The sequence below is a fragment of the Vigna angularis genome, chromosome 7 (assembly GCF_016808095.1).
Source record: "Vigna angularis cultivar LongXiaoDou No.4 chromosome 7, ASM1680809v1, whole genome shotgun sequence".
NCBI lineage: Eukaryota > Viridiplantae > Streptophyta > Magnoliopsida > Fabales > Fabaceae > Vigna > Vigna angularis.
Window position 1 is genome coordinate 10,915,136 of NC_068976.1, and position 17,948 is coordinate 10,933,083.

At 29.3% G+C, this 17,948-nt stretch overlaps 1 protein-coding gene across 1 annotated transcript; it reads right to left on the reverse strand.

Moving 5' to 3' along the window:
- Nucleotides 1–2,591: 2,591 nt before the first annotated feature.
- LOC108320981 (adenine nucleotide transporter BT1, chloroplastic/mitochondrial) lies at nucleotides 2,592–5,717 on the reverse strand. Its single transcript, XM_017552588.2, has 3 exons — nucleotides 4,870–5,717; nucleotides 3,411–3,572; nucleotides 2,592–3,242 (listed from the first exon to the last, which is right to left on the reverse strand). Exons 1-3 carry the CDS (start codon nucleotides 5,437–5,439, stop codon nucleotides 2,769–2,771), a joined length of 1,206 nt encoding a protein of 401 aa, XP_017408077.1. The 5' UTR covers nucleotides 5,440–5,717; the 3' UTR covers nucleotides 2,592–2,768.
- Nucleotides 5,718–17,948: the final 12,231 nt, after the last annotated feature.

Sequence of the window (17,948 nt, forward strand, 5' to 3'; positions counted from 1 at the left end):
AGTGGAATACTTGGCCGAACGCTAACGAGCACAATCTGAACGGACGCTATGAGAATTAGGCCGAACGCTACGAATCGAGCACCATATGGTCGAACGCTATTTCACCGATCCCACCATAAGGCCGAACGCTATTTTCACTGAATGGACGGACACTATGCGAATCTAGCCGAACGCTCAAGAACAGGCCGAACGCTCACTTTAAGTGGAAGAACGAACGCTCACTTAGGACCAACGCTCTCTTAGGACGAACGCTCAGCAACAGGCCGAACTGGACGAACGCTCAACAACAAGTCGAACATTGGACGAACGCTAAGGGACGAACGCTCATCAACCGAAAGACTTCTCTGGACGAACGCTGCTGGACGAACTCTCAGCGTATTTCTGGCGAGCAACTTGGACGAACGTTCTAATTTGGCCGATTGTGCGAACGCTCAGAACAAAACCGAACGTTCAAAATTTGGCTTTGACGAACATTCATAAAATAACGAACGTTCTGAAATTTGTCTAATTTGGACGAACGTCACGAACGCTCAAGACCGAGCAGTTTTGAACGAACGTCATTTCCAAAACTGCCGAACGCTGAAAACTCAAAACACCTTAAGACCGAACGCTCACTCAGATTGAAGGACGAACGCTCAATATATTTTGGCCGTCGAGTCATTTTGAGGACGAACGCTCATAATTGGGCGACAACTTGGACGAACGCGCGCCGAGCCTTTATGGACGAACGTCCACACGAACAAAAACGAACGTATAATATATTTCTAACTAAGGACGAACGCGATACTCATATGCGCGAACGCTCGGCAGGCTAAAACAAACGAGCGCTCAACAGTGTGGACGAACGTTCGATTCGTCTAGTTGGACGAACGTTCAGAACAACAACCGAACGTTCAGGATTTTGCTACTTTGGACGAACGTTCAGAAAAATACCGAACGTTCAGAATTTGGCTATTTTGGGGCGAACGTTCAGAAAATACCGAACGCTTAGAAATTGGTCGAGCCATTTGGACGAGCGTCCAATTTGGCTCATCAAATTGGACGAACGCGCAATTCTGCAGAATTCTGCAGAATCGCAAACAGTTTTTTTTTTTCCAGAAACGCAGAAACCCATTTTCATCTCCAAAATTTCCCAGATTTGCACCAAACACAGTATAATTCAACAATCAAAACGCAAAATATCTAGCTCCCCTTACCTCTTGAAGACTTCCTTTGTGAATTCTTTGAGTCTATCTCTTCCAAAACTTGCAGCTCCAAGCAATTCCACCAAGCTTTGAACTTCTCCTTCTCTCACAAAAATGGCAGCAAGGCAGCAAGGTAGCAAGGATCTTCCCCTTCCAGTGCAAAAAAAATCTCCCAATGCAGAACCCCTCTTCTCCTTTTATTCTTAAGTTTGCAGCTTGTGTGAATGGTGCCAAACTTTGGCTGCTGCTTCTCCCAAAACCCGGACGTGCCTCCCAGAAAAACCGGACGCTGCCTCCCTGAAGTTTGGGTGCTGCCTCCCCAACTTTCAAATACCAACAAATTAATCCCCTGAAACCTGGATGCTACTTTTCCTAAATTCTCAATGCAACCAAAAACACTACAGCAGCTTGTCCTCCACTTTTATTAAAATAATAATAAAATAATAAAAAGTAAAGGACACGGTCCTTACACTTATTAGACAAAAACAGAAACCAAACACAAATTTCATACCCATCAAATTAACAAATACTATTTCAAAAATGAAAACCACTAAGAGAAGATTAGCTCATTGAAAATAAGTTATTAAATATAATATACCTATAATATTATCAGCATATCTATAAAAATAAATTATCAATGTATAATTTTTACATTAAATACCTCATATTTATCTCTTAAATTAAATATATATAACAAAAACTCCATTTTTATATGCATTTATTATCTTATAAATTAAAGCAATATCTTCAATAAAAAAAATATAATTTATAGCAATGTAAGGCCATACTAAAATGTTTATATTTCATGAAAAGAAATTACAAATTTGTTACAAAATTTTGTAAAAAAATATTTTTCTTTTACTATTTCTTTTAAGAGTTTCAATTGACAAATAATTATTTCTTACAAAATTATAAAATTTGTGAGTATTTCTTACATTTTTTTGTGAAAAATGTTTTATACAAAATATTTTGTGAACAAATTGGTTGCTATTTTTTGCAAATCATTTTTCATAACAAAAATTGTAAGTATTTCCTAAAAAAAGCAAAACAGAATTGGCAGAAAATATGTCTTTTTTTTTAAGTGGTGAGGAACATCAAAAGTATATTCGAAATAATTTCCAACTTCTCACTCAAACGTTTAAATCTTTGTAAGCATTTCCATCAACATATAACCCTAAAAAGAAGGATTAATAACTTTCATCCACTCATTAGAAGGTATCACCAAATTCCAGTGAGAACAAATAAGTGTTATCTTGCAACTTCAGTTAGATAAACAATGATTGGTATCAGATAAAACATTTTTTTGAAATTGCAAGGAAAAATACAACTAAAAATAATTGACTGTTTTCATTAAAATATGCAGTTAAGCAGAGATATTAGTTAATGCCAATAGGCAAGAGACAAAGAAAAGCCAAAAAAAAAATTATTCCATAACCAATTTGCTAATCAAAAGTTGCTATGGGGTAAACAAAATAATTCCAGTAACAATAAAAAAAATCCAGAATAAGTTAAGGAAATATGCAAAATTTGTAGAATGAAGTTCTGCCTCTTAGCTCCAACACTAGTCCTTCTACAACCTTGATGCTACTCCTCTTCATCGTCCTCTACCAGTATCCTCTTGCATGCTTCATAGCACATGAAAGAAATTCCTGCAGCTGGCACCAACTTCATGCAGCTAGGTCCCAACCCTTTGTACAATCCTTGAATCCCTTCTTGCTCAAGAATGCTTGCAAGGGCATGAATCACATTTTTGTATATTTGCCTTCCACTCAGGGCTCCCACTTGCATGTGCTTGCGTGCCACTTCAAGAGGAAATGTGGCACTGCTTGAAATAGCACCAGCTGCAGATCCTATCAAAAGGGTTTCAATATTGCCAATCTTCTCCTTTTTGAAAATTTTTCTGTATGCTTTCCTCAAGGTGTCATATGCAAAGTAATTTGTTGCAGAATATGGTATTACTCCTATAAGGCTGGGAGTGAGGCCTCTGTAAAGTTCTCCAGCACCCTCTTCTCTCACTATTTTCAGGAATGCATCTAGTAGACCATCATACACACCCCTCTGCAAAATTACTAGTTCAGATTAAATTCTGCTTTTATTTTTGTCCCATGATAAGATAAATAACAGAATATGTAGACATACTCTATGAATTTACATTGTTAGATTAATCAGAAACATGATGATTTCTAATTGGAAAACAAGTGTTTGTTTGCTTTTATATGTACACACCTGGATAGTTAAACGAGTCTTTAGCAACTCCAGAGGATATGTGCATATTGTTGAACTAACTCCAGCACAAGCACCTGCTATCAATGATGGAGAAATAGGGAGTTTAGGCTGCTCCCCTGGCTTTGGTGACAGGTTCTTGTTAACAGTATCATATACAAATAGCTGCAGAAAACAAAGTGAAATGTTTTCAGATGCATAAAAACATATCATTTCAGATACTGTATCAAAAGAAATCAAAGAGGAAAATGCAGGACAAAACAAGTGTAAATATTTTTTGCTTTGTAAGTGAAGTTTTGAGACAGGTTTTATGCTTTTCTTCAGTGGGAAAAAAGGGCTGTGAGATATCATGTATGTGGTTGAATATGTATCACCAAAGAAACAAGGAAGATCTTTACATTAGGTTGACTTAGATACAGTTTACTTGCCTTAAAATCAACACATATACATGACAAAATTGACATTTACCAAAAACCAGGACCATGAAAAGCAATATTGGCTGCGTGACTTCTAAAACTGTTTAAACATCTCAACTGATATCCTAAAGGGAAAGGTAACCTGATGATAAGACATCAACAACAGAAAAAATCCATTTGAGGATGTAGGCAGAATGCAGTTCACTTGGTTGCAATTTGTCTTGTCATATCAGAAAATGATTTTAGGACTTAATAGGAAAAAAAGTTACACAACTCAGTTAAAGAGCACATATTCCATTAGAAACAAGTTGCATACTGAAGGATCATTTTATACATTTAACATTTGTTTAGTCTGTGAGCTACCAGTCTGCTACCAAAAAGAAAAAACAAAGGAACAATCAAGTTAAAGTTCCTTATAAACATTAAGACAACAAAGTTAAAAAACAAAACTGCAGCAGGATTTAAGAAACAATCAGGAAGATGTAACTAAACAAATTCTTCCATCCAACAATTAAACTAGCTAGATACCAAACCAGATATTTCTATTGTGGTAGAAACAATATTGATCAGCCTGGGTGATTAAACCTAAATTCAAGAATCTCCCAGACACTTCTACTTACATTGACAATACAAATGGTCCTACAAAAGACAAATCCAGCCAATAGTAGCAAACCTCAGGACATAATGAAACACACAAACCAACCAAGAATCCAATAGAATAAAGCAAAAAACAAAATTAACGTCCAAACAACAAACAGATTGAGGCAATCAAATCAAGCAAGCAAAAACTCATTCACCCTAAACCCAAAACAAATTGTAAAGTATAACATGCAAAATGTTGTAGATACACATACACATAACCATTCACCACAATCCCATAAAAACTGTAAAACATAACCATACAAAATAATGTACAAGTAAGGTAAACACGCGCGCGCAGGCACTTTGAGTCAATCAAATAAGCAAACCAAAAACCATTCACCACAAACACAAAACAACCTGAAAAACATAATCATACAATGTGATGCACACACACATATAATTACCTCAATGGCCTTGCTGGGTGCAACCCGAATCACATTAACAAAATTACCCCTAAACAAGCCCTTCCATCCATCAGTCTTCATGATATTGCTGAAGACCTCCCCAGTAGAATTCCCACTACTTCCTACCATCAAATGAGTCCTAATGGTCTCCAAGGGTGCCACAGTGGTCCGTGACACAGCCCCAGCAAAAGCACCACTAATCAACCTCCTAAGAGAAGGGTTCTTCACCTTGATCTGCAACCCTTTAAAGACACCCTTCTTCTTCCCCTTAACACCCGCCACCCCCTCTTCTTCCCCAGGAACCCCAGTAATCTTCACCTTCCCCTCTGATTGAACATACCTAACGTACAACTCAGTGCAAGGGATCCTAATGTTCATGCCCCCATTGTGCTGGGAATCACCAGAAGAAGGGTTTGGCTCTTGAACGCCAAACCCCATTCCCACTTGACTAACGCTAGCAAACATAGCCATAGGGTCGTTAACACGCTCACCCCATTGAGACCCAAAATTGGAAATCGAGAAAAGACCATTCCTTTCTTCATCAAAGAGCTTAATCCCTCTACCACCCATCAATCAGAGGCTCTCAAAGATTCTTTCTTTCTGGGTTTCTTGTGAAGATAGGTAAGAAGATAGGGGTTGTTGAACAAGAATAAAAATAATATCAAGATATATGGTTTCAGAGATAGCGATAAGAAGATTTGGTTGGTTAGATTGAGAGAAAATTATTGAAGAAGATGGGTAGAGTATGGGTTTGGAAGAAGTGGCGGCGACAACGAGAGAAAAGGGTAGGTGAATGAATCAGTGTGTCTGCGTTTCCCTTCAGCACACTGAACAGGGAACGCTCTTTGTTGGTGATAATGTCTATATATGTATGTATTATGCACATGTGAGAAAAAGTTGCTACTGTTAAAATTTTGTCATAACTGATTATTCACATCAAAATCATGGAAAATTATTGGAAAAAAATAATAGGAAATTGACCAATTGTGCAAATATTCTAGTTTATTTTAGCAACAATAAAAAAAGTTACTTACATATTTTAAAATATGAAAAATTTTACCTGCTTACTAAGAAGAAATTGTTCAAATGATTTTAGAAGTAATAATTATAAAAGTTAATAAATTTATCTTGAATTTCTAATCAGATGCAGTGTATCTATTTCACATTATTAATGCATAAGTTTTTTTTTCAAAAATAATATTTTAACCTTTTTAAAGTTGCCAAAATATATCTTTTTGAGAGAAGTTTTCTTATCCAGGTCAAAAGAATGCCCTATTTGTGTGAAAATATGATTCCTAATTTATTAAAAAAGGTAAATGTTTTTGTCAAAAATGAAAAAAAAATCAAATGTTAATCGTTAAGAAATTAAAAAACTAAAAAACTTTTACTGAGATAGGTAGAAATGCATTCACTAACTTTTCTTTTTTTATTTTTACATTAATTAACGAGACCAATTAAAACTATTAAATTCATACCATAAAATTGGCAAAACTTAGGTATAATTTCTATAATATTGTTAATGTTTTTTCTCTCATTTTAATATTACGTATAATAAACAATTTTATTAAATACATTAAATATTGTGAAAATTTAAATTTAATTGAAAAATAATGTCATATATTCTTATATATTATATATGAAAATTTTCTAAAATTTATTTCATAATTTTATTTTTTTCATCTAATTACAAATTGAAATATTATAATTTTATATAAAAACATTAAATAAATTTCATAGTAAAGAAAAATTGTAGATGTGGTTGAGGAATAATATCAAATACATGCATATACATATACATACATATATATATATATATATATATATATATATATATATATATATATATATTAAGTATGTAAGTTTTTTCTAAAATTATTAGTTAAATGTTACTTTTTTATTTTTATATTTTGATATTTTTAAGTTTCGAATTATATAGGTTAACAAAGTTTATTCACGTTAATTTATTTCAATTTGAACTGGTCAATTTTCTACAAAAATATTTGTATGTAAAGTTGTTTAATTTGTTTACCTAAACTTATAAAATAATTATAATAAGTTATTATTTTATTCAAAAAATCTAAACAAAATTACATTGAAAATAATATTTTCTCAGAATTATTTAATAACATATTTATCATTCAAATACAAAACGATATATTCTAAGTTTAGGAAAACTGATCATATGTACTAACAACCTAAAATATCGCTAAAAAGTAATTAATTAGAGACAAAGAATAGATAATCAGTATATTGATTAATTTACATACTATTTTATAAATCTTAAATTAAAAGTCTAAAATAATATTTAATATTAACCATTAAAATTTTAATTATTAATATCTAAATCTATATTCAATTTACAATTTAGTTAATACAATAACTAATTATTTTTATTTTTTCAATTTTATTATTATTTAACTATTTTTATATACTGTATACTGTTATTTAATTACAGATTATTATTATTATTCTTATATATATATATATATATATATATACACACACACACACACATACATAACATATATATTAAGTTCATTACTTTTATTGATTTTTTTATTGATAAATAGGTTTTTACTGATAATGCAAAAGAATTTTTTACAGGATCATGTAATCACAATTTGACATATATAATATAGTTATAGAAAAAATTAATGCAGCTTCTAAGACATTACTGGGTTGCCCTTCTAGTGTTATACAGAAATAAATAAAAATAAGTTATACGAACTACAAAGCTAAAATAAAAAATTATGAGTTAATATAAATATTTTATCTTTTCAAATTCATATTACTTGATTCAATAAATGTTAATAAAACATTTGTAAATCAACATTAAATGTACTGATTGCATAAAATAAAAGAACATTAAACGAAAATGAATGATATTTAGTAATATTTTTATATTCTTAAATATTTGTAATTTTATTAGTTAATTTTGATTATATTCAAAATTGTAATTCGTAGTTAATTTTTTAATTTTTAATTAAATATTTTTTGAAATATTTATTAAATTATTTTAAAGATATTAACATCGCGAAATTAATTAAGTCAACACTCTATTAATAGAGTTGGTCTCGTCAAGGTCAACAAATTCATGCATGGTGTTTTTCTTGACGGCAAAGTGCTTCAGTCAATAAAATTGACTAATAGAATAACACTGTTCAATAAGCTGCTTGAAAGTGTTGGAAAAAAAAGTCAATAAATTGTGACTGAATGTATATTTTTATTTTTTAATTATATAATAAAAGTTGATTTTTTAAAAATTATTTTCACTTTAATTTTTAATACCATTAAGTTCATAAATATTTATTCTATATTTTATTTTATTTTAAGTCAGACAATACCATATTATTTATCATTTATCATATTAATATTATTATATGTATTAAATAAAAATTTAAGTTTTATTTACAAAATCGTGTTTAGAACTATTATATTATTATTCATATTTTTATAATATTAAAATTAATTTATTTAAATGAAATAAAATGATATATTAGAGTTAGCTTAAAAATAATTTTAGAAACATTTAACAAAAAAGAGTCTTTGTATAAATATTAATATAAAATTTATACAAATAATAAATTTAGTTCATATTTAAAAAATATAATATTATTTTATATTTTAAAAAAATTGGAATTGAATTGAATAAACCAAACATATATAAAGATTAAATTAAATGCAAGACAATGAAATTTGATATTCATATGTGGTATTGTCCTACCACATGAAATTGTCCTATCATGTGACATTGATAATGTTACATATCACACATTGAACTTGACACGAAAACAATAAAATTATTTGTAAAAAGATAAAAACTAAAAAACTAAAAATTGACATGTGGTAGTGATTTAAATGTCAGTAGTATACTAATCACAATAATTACCTAATTGAATCAATGGTGGATTTAGAATGAATGTCGAATTATGGCGGGTTGTGCATTTGTGCTGGTCTTTATTATTGCTTTGGCCACAAAATCAAACTCATTGCAAAGAAAAGCCGCAAGAATTAAACCTGAGGCTAAGCCATGAAGACTCATTCCCAAATAAGTTATCTAAAGGGTTGAAGCACTAGAGCATGAGGCTTACGCCACAAAAGCAAACCCAACTAGGGAGGAAACCTCTGTAGCTAGAGCCACAAGTGCATTTTTTAGCACTATCCTAGACACTTTATAAAAGAAGAGTTGTGACCCTATTTAGGCAGACTTTTTGAATGATTCTTTTAGGAGATTTTTGAGAGATATTTTTCGACGCTTACCTCTGTACTAAGTAAACCATTATTAAAGGGTATAAGAGAGTGTGGTTCTTCAATATATTGTATGATCACTAGGAGCTAAGTTTCTCTAAGTTTTGTTATAGGGGAAGCATTGTGATAGTTGAACTCAATCCCTGTGATATTGGTTTTTGACGATGACAACACATTGTTAATAAAAACACATGTATATGTAATATGTTATATGTGTTTATGCTTATTGTGAAATATACACATATTCTGATTGTCACAGTTGACATATTGCGTTGACTGATGCATACTATTGTGTTTGTAAAGTGATCATATATGTGTATGCACAATATATGTTTTGAAATAGAAAAATCATATGGACAAAAGCATATTTGCATGCCTTAATCAATTAAGTGTTGTGATAATCAATTAAGGTCATCAAACAACTTGAGTTTTAAACTGTGGCAAAACAAAAAGTTTTGAATCGATTACGTTAGTTGGTAAATCGATTAAAACTCATGTGTTTGCACATATCATTTTCAAATGTGTTGTGATAAGTTTTCGGAAAGAAAAGTTTTCAAAAATCTTCTAAGTGTTAAAGATTAATCGATTACATGGATTGTGTATTCAATTAAGTCTGTTAAGATTTGAAAGCTGACTTATGCTTGTCTAACTGTTATAACGATCATATTTTTAAATATGTTTGACCAAGCATTTAATGAGAATCGATTGTATTAATTATGTATTCAATTAAGGAGCTAAGTTGGTTGTAATTCTGTTACACATGTGTAATGTAACCGATTACATAAGTTGGCTAATCAATTAAATTGCGTCAGGATTGACTTAAACTATATATTGATGCATTGATTGAATTTCTGAAAGAAGAAAATTGAGATTTACACTTTCATATCTAATTCATATTCGTTTTGAGAAGTTTTATAGAGGTGATCAAAAGCTACAAGAAACAAGAACTTCAAGTGATTTACTATTCTTGAAGATTTCTTGAGAGGAAAACTTGACTGGATTGAAAAGGTTGATCGTTCTGCACAATTGAGGTGCTTGTTGTTTGATTAGGATAAGAAGATTCACAATCTTTGATTTGTGGTTCCCTATGCGTGCGACCAAGAAGAAGAACGAGGAGTTCTTTGTACTTTGAGAGGGTTCTCAAAGGGGTGACTGCAGGAGAGGATTGTTCTTGCTGCAGGTTTTTGTATTGGCTATATTAGATTAGTGAGTTAGATAGGTTGTTTACATTTTGACAGGTTGGTCGCTGTAAAAGCCTTGTTGTAAAAACTCATATCTCTATAGTGCAATTAACTTTCAATCTCAGGTTGATTGGAATGACATTGGATGTAGGCATTGAGGCCGAACCAGTATAAAAATAAGAGTTTGATTTTTCTTCTCCCTATCTCTCTACATTAGTCGATTACATATTGTCATTAATTGATTAAGCATATTGTTAAATTGCACGCATATTGCTTACTGTCCAAGAAATGTTTAAAGAACCATACCATTTGCGAAAAAGATTTGAAAAACGTTTATTTTGATAAAACACCAATTCACACCTCCCTCTTAGTGTTGAGAAACAAAGCTTATTAATTCTAACAAGTCTTAAAGCAAAAATGTAACTCTTTGAAACTCTCTTGTATTGATATTGTTATATTTATCAAAGTATGCTCTTATTACATATTTGTGAATTAGTTTATACTTGTTGTTGAATGAACTAATCACTTTTCTTATTTCACTAGTTTAGGATTGTGTGAAAAGTGGTTTCAAGTTGTGGTCTAACTAATTCTTCTCCTGCTTTTAGATGCTAGAAATAAATCTAAGGCTTTAGTTGGCTAAAAAGTCCTGACCTTAAATTAAGTGATTCATTCAAGCAGTCACTAAGAAATCATATTGAAGTTTGATGATCTTAGAATTTAGGTGTCAATGATTGAATCAGTACAAGAGAGGGACAAAATGGTGAAATCCAGCTTTAACACGTCTTTATTATCTTAAAGATAATATTTTACTCAAAGTTATTTTAGTATGTTGTTACTTCTTTAAATCAACATTATTTTTACATCAAACCTGTTTTCACACTTCTTGTACAACTCAAACATTGTTTTTCTTCAGGTCAAACTAGTTTAAACTTTGTGTATTCTACCAAATCCTTATGGATACGACACTTGTTGTACTACAAACTACCCAGTATACTTGCTATAAAAATTAATTGCATTGAGCATCACCGTATAACATAACTACTTTGATACCAAAAATGACAAAAGAAAATAGATTAACCTATTTCTTTGAGTTCCTATAATGTAGTATTAAACAGTTGCTAGGTTTTTCGGGTGTAGTGTTAAGCAACTACAAACTCCTTCACAATTTCCTCTACTAAGCTGCTCACGTAGTTGAATCTTCGTCCAGTTTTCGTTCTTGCTTCAACTATCCGAAGGGGTACCTGTCAAAGGTTCTCTAATGCCTAAGTCAGCAAACGATCCATATGGTAGTCAGAATATAGTATTAAATGCGATCATCTACCTCTTACCTTTGATTTATATTTATAGTTTTTTAGATGAGCTTGAAATTAGTGACACCTTAATCACCTATTTACCTTAATCCTTGTAGAGAAGACTTATCTGTGGAGTGAGGTCGTCCGACATTATTGGGATCACTCAGTCTTATCTGTGGAAGTCCTGTAGCACTTATCCACTGTTTAATTATTCCCTATCTTCTAGGGTCGTCCGGTCTGTGCAGTATGCCTTATCCCACATAGTCGTCTGACCCGTACGATACACTGGTTATAATGTTTTAAAAGAAAATATACATAATCATACAATAGGGTGTAATATATAGTCCTTGTCACAACAAATTTGTTTTTCAAAATACATTAAGATAATAAAGTCCTTCGAAATACCATAACAAGGTTATTTCGTTACACCACATTATATAGCTATGCACATATATATACTAAACAATACTAAAAATACCACCCTCAACCTACTGGCTAGCACCACCACCGCTTGTGTCCACGCCACAAAAAGCGATCATTACAAAAGAGACACAATAACCAACCAACAAAAGAGAGTTAACTAATGCTAACTTAGACATACAAATACAACTTTTATATAATACAAAAACAATTAGAATTAACATAACAAAGTAATCACTTTTTTGATCATGACACAATTCTCAAACATTGACAAAGATATAAACTTGATTATCTAAATTTATGCATGTACTCAAACTCAAGTAGCTTTGCTTTCTCATGTAAAATGAAATCTCTAATGTTACATTTCTAGTAGTGATACTCGGTTCTCCTTCTCATAACAAAGTAAGTTACTCATACCTGGATCCATAACCCCAAAACCAACTATAAGAACCCCACCTAGACTTTTTCCCTTACATGACTCAATAAGTCTAGTAGAGTATAAGGATAGATTCCAAAAAGTGTTCTTAGTCAATGCATAACACTAAAGTATGTTAAGACAAAGTCGTCTAGATAGTAGACCGATTAAGCAACCAGATTTTGAAGTTTAACAAAAAGCATCAAACGAAATATTATTGTGTAGGAAAAGCTGTTTAAAACAGTAGGGTCTAATGGAAAGGTGTTTTATTACGTTTAAAGCTGAGAGTTGAAGTAATGTTTTTTAGAGTAAACTGTCTAAATGAAGTAGAAAATCATAAACAGAGTCTAAAAGAAAGTGTCTCTCATTGGAATCTCTCAATAGATTATATGAGCGAAATAAGCTAACTTCTTATGAAAACAAAACTCTATCTCCTATATAACACTAAGCTAAAAGAACTTTCCATTTAATACAATGTTATATCAAGAAAAGTTTTGTAGAGAAAACATCATCTAATAAGTGACTATTAAACTCTTTAGCCTTTGAGAAAACATCTTATGTTTATACCATTTGATTATTACACATTTTGTTTTACCAAATGATACATTTAATTAATGAAATGATAAATGGTAAAATGTCTTGAATCACTACACTACTTGACGTTTATCAACGTTAAAAACATTTAATGCATGTTCGAAAAAGTACTTCGATGCATGTATATTTTGATATCCGTGCATATCAATAAAGTAGAAATATATGATCATAATCACGAAACCTAATAAAAAGACATTGTGAGAGAAGAAGAACATTATGAGAATGTTTCCTTGAAGTCATTTGTTTATTCACATCGTAGAAACTCAAGTTTCGCTTAAGACTATGAGAAAAAGCTCTGGACATTACAAAGTAAACTAAAGTGTTCTTATATGGTCTAACGCTTAATAATCTTTTGGGAGAAAAATCTTTAAAAAGATAAACATTGTCAAGTATTACAAATTGTGTTGTATTTGAACATCCTATTGCTGAGAGTTAATCGTCTCACCTTGTAGAAAATTAATTTGTGGATTTTTTGTAAATTCTAAAGAGAACTCAAATACTTGGTTGTTCAACTCAGCATCTAAACAATTGTCTAGAGTTAGATTTTGGATAGGCTAAACATGTTTTAGTTGTATTGACTAGAGAATCAAAAGTGGTACTAATAGTCATTGTAACCAAGAGTAGTGAGAATACTCTGTAAATTCTTAAGTTCCTCAACACCTCTTCTAATAGCTTTAACTCTCTAACTACACCTACAAGAAGATCAAATCAATGATATAAAAACTACACTCAAATAATCAACACGCTCTCCACATTTGTATTTTCAATTTTATCCTTTGAATATTTTTTAAAATTAAAATAATCATTTAACTAATTTTATCTTTAAGTAATTGTTGTCTTAAATTTATTCTTTTTTTATTTGACATTTTTTTAAACTTAACTACTTTTTAATAATAAATTTACCAACAAAATAAATAAAAACCATAAAGTTATAAAAGTTATTTATATTTAATTTCATAATAATAATAATAATAATAATAATAATTTTATTATTTTTATTATCATAGGCACATGGTTTTTCACTAGTATAATAATAATAATATTCTAAATAAAATTCAAAAATATATTTTTTAAATTTAATACAACATTTAAAATTATATAATTATAAATTTTGTAATCCAAAATTTTAAATTTTAAAATTTCAAAATTCAAATTCTATAACTTATATAAATTATGATATTATATAAAATTAAAATTATATTTTAAGTTATATAATCTAAAATTATATTTTAAAATTACATCATTTAATATTATATTATGTTTAAACCTTAAATTAATTATATATTATTTTAATAAAAACATAGTTATTTATAGCTATTAATAATGAGAGTTCTTTTATAATTGTAATAATTTTTAATGTACACATTTTACTATCAATTATATTTTTATAAATATAATTTACTTTATTATTTTATGTTTTATATTTTGTAATTTTTTTATATTAATTAATTATTTATAATAAAAATTATCTATATTAAAAGTATTTATTTTATGATTATAAATTTTATGAAATTTAATAATAAAAACCACTTCAATAATAACATTAAAACTTTTAATAATTCAGAGTGGATGAATTCCTATAAATAGAGTAAAAAACTCAAATAACGATGAAATATCATGACATTTAAAACCATTATAAAATATTAATGTACAACTTTTTAATATTTAAAATACAACAAAAGTATTAAGCAAATAATTTATCTTGCTTTATATTGAAGTTTCAATAATCTTCATCAATATTTTTTTAATAATAAAAGGTTTATAGGTATAATACTACCAAAGAAAAGTGAAAATATTTCAGACTGATTTTTATTATATTTAGAAAAAACCATACATTAAGCCCAAAAAAAATATATTATTAAGTTTTGTTGTTGAGGTATTTTCCTTTTATTCATTGAAAATTTTATTTTCAAAATAATTATGTGATTTAATTGTTATCGATACATTTAGTCCGCTTCTATTTCTTAAACATACTTTATAACTTTTCTAAAGACATTTTTGACAAATAAAGGTTTTTTTTTTCACACTATACTTATCATTTTTAGAAGCGAGTCATGAATTTAAACCCTAATTATTTCAATATTTAAAAATAAAAGAAAATATTATTGAGTGAATGCTGAAGGAGTAGGAAAGACAAATAAATCAATATTATTGAGTGAATGCTGAAGGACTGAATTCGTCTGAAATCAAAGAATAATATAAATCAATATATATTATTCTTTGATTTTATAATTTCTTTTTCTTTTCTTATACAATTTTTTCTCTTTATTATGATTGGTTGACTTGTTTTATATAGTTGTGTTCAGTACCACCAATTACAATGAATCAAATAGCCTTTATCTCTCATATTTGAATATAGCTACTATTTTTAATACTTTTATTTTTCTTTCACATAAAAACATTTTATTCTCAATTTCAAGTGTTCAATTACACAAATTCTTCATTTAGTAGATAATATAAAAACCTTATCTTTTTTATTCTCTTTTATCCTTTAATTTAATTTTGTTGTTTTTTTCAAAAACTTTTGTTTTGCTAAAACAATTTTCATTATTTCTTAACAGTTTAACTATTTGATATATAAAAAAATTTTCTTATATCTTCAATGTACTTTTCGGTTTTTATCACTCTTGGATTATACATGTGTTTTCTTTGGTGGGATTTTATTGAACCATGTATCAAATTATTTACTTTTACTTCTTTCTAATAGTTTTATTTGTTTTTTATGTTTATAATTTAGAATTTTTTTTGATAACTTTTTACATAGTTATTTTTATGTTCTAACTGATTATAATAAATGTAATTTTATCATCACAATTATATAAAAATATTTTATTTACTATAATGTAATAATTTAATATTATTATCATGTTATTTATCACTATTGAACAAATTGAAATTTAAAAAATGAAATGTTTATACTAAACTTTAATTATTATTTATATGTTTTTAGTCTTTGGACTTGGACACAAAATTAAAATTATTCTTTGATCCAGACTTTGATATGCTTTAGTTTCTAAAATTTAAAAATGAATGTGTAGTCTTTTTAATTTAAAATGTATATATTTATAATATAATCTCTTTATAAATATTTGATATTACAAAAAATAAAAATGCACTATTTTAATATTGATATTTAGTGATATCTTGTTTCTCGAAACATAAATTAATGAATTTTGGAAAAATCAATCTAGAAACATAAACATGCTTTCCAACAAAGTCATTCTAAAAGTATATTATTCCATTCTAAAAAGGATTTTCTTAATTACCTTTTTCATGTTTTCATCATACTGGATTTCTCATTTTGATTAAGGAAAGGAGAAAGGAGAGAAATACATAAGGTTATTTTTTCTAAAGCACTAACAATTAAAGTGTTAAGACAAGATCATCTAAAGAGACTAGATTATCTAATAACGAAGTATTGTTTATATGTCTAACAAATTGTATTAGCTAAAGAATAACATTGAATAAAAGGTTTATCAATACAATTGTTTATCGAAAGTCTTGAACGAAATAATTATTTACAATGTTTTATAAATATAACATTTTGAAGTAAATAATGTCTAATGAACATGATTGACAAACAATGTCTAATATAATAGAAACATTTAAGTAAACATTGAACTTAACACTGAAGCTCAAGATTTAATATCCAAACATTGTTGAGCCAATACGCGTCTAAATGGAATGAATCGTCTAGGATAATGATGTTAAAATGGGTTAAAACTCGCGGGTCAATCTGACCCACCATAGGTTTGAGCCAGGTTGGGTTTGAAAAAAATGAAATATTTTGATATGGGCTAATTTTCAATCCATTTCACTTAGAACCCGACTCACCAGGATTGAACCCTTGGTGAGTCGGGTTGACTCACCAACCCACCTAGTTTAATTTAATTATGGTTTAATACCATTATTGGTCCCTATTTTTGTTAATTTTGTTCGATGTGAGACTCATTTTTTTCGAATGTTCAATGTAGTCCCTTATATCGTTATTTATGTTCAATTTAGTCATTTTGATTGACAACGTTTAGATCGTTAATGACACAGTGTCAAAGTCAACAATCAGTAAATGATGTAACCTATTTTGGGTTTGTTTTTGGATAAACGACAACACACAATGTGAAAGGAAAAGAAGGATGGTGGTTGATGGCCCATCCTTCGTTCTCTATTGCTTTTTGGATTGTTTTCTCGAGTTCGACTAAGAACTAACCTTAAAGGTTGGCTCTGAAATCAACTTAAACATAGCTAAACTCTAGAAAGGGAGGGGTTGAATAGTGCTGAACACTTAAAGATTTCTAAGAGCGTTTATTAAGCTTTTAAAATGAAACAAGGATGAAGAGTTATTTTTATACCCGTTCACTCCAAACTAAGTTTTGTCTAGTTTTCCTTTAAACTCTCTTAAGGGGATTCACTAATATTTAAAAAAAAATTACAAAAAAATTTCACTACTCCAGGTTTATAAACAAGTATTACCATTCCTGGTTTTACACTAATCCAACTGACTAGATCTTTTAACTCCATTGAGTTAAACAATCAATTATATTAATTCACTTCTGAATCTACAAAACACAACAAAGTATTTTATAAGACAAGTACATATGATCACTCTCGTAGAAAAGATAAATTTTCAATACAAAGAATATTTGAAAATTTGTAAAAAATCTTTTCTTTTTCAAAGAGTGTTAGATGATGCAAGCTTGAGAGAAAAATTGACAACGTAAGAGTGAGCAGTAATAATTCTTATTTCTTGTTGTCTTCTCTTCATGTTATCCTTTTTATATAAATTTCTTCGAAAAAGATATGTTACTCAGAAGCATTGGCTTTCACGTAGGTGTGTTAGCTTTTTGGTACAAGATTAGATGATATGTTGCTTCTTGTAGAGGCAATTGTGCTGCTTGTACGGATACTTTAGACAAAAGACATTGATGAAAC

Excerpts from the sequence above, each read along its gene's own strand:
- LOC108320981 (XM_017552588.2), bottom strand. The coding sequence starts at position 5,439 with ATGGGTGGTAGAGGGATTAAGCTCTTTGATGAAGAAAGGAATGGTCTT. Across the intron at positions 3,573-4,869 it reads CACCCAGCAAGGCCATTGAG|CTATTTGTATATGATACTGT; the intron begins GTAATTATATGT and ends TGTTTTCTGCAG. Across the intron at positions 3,243-3,410 it reads AGACTCGTTTAACTATCCAG|AGGGGTGTGTATGATGGTCT; the intron begins GTGTGTACATAT and ends GTAATTTTGCAG.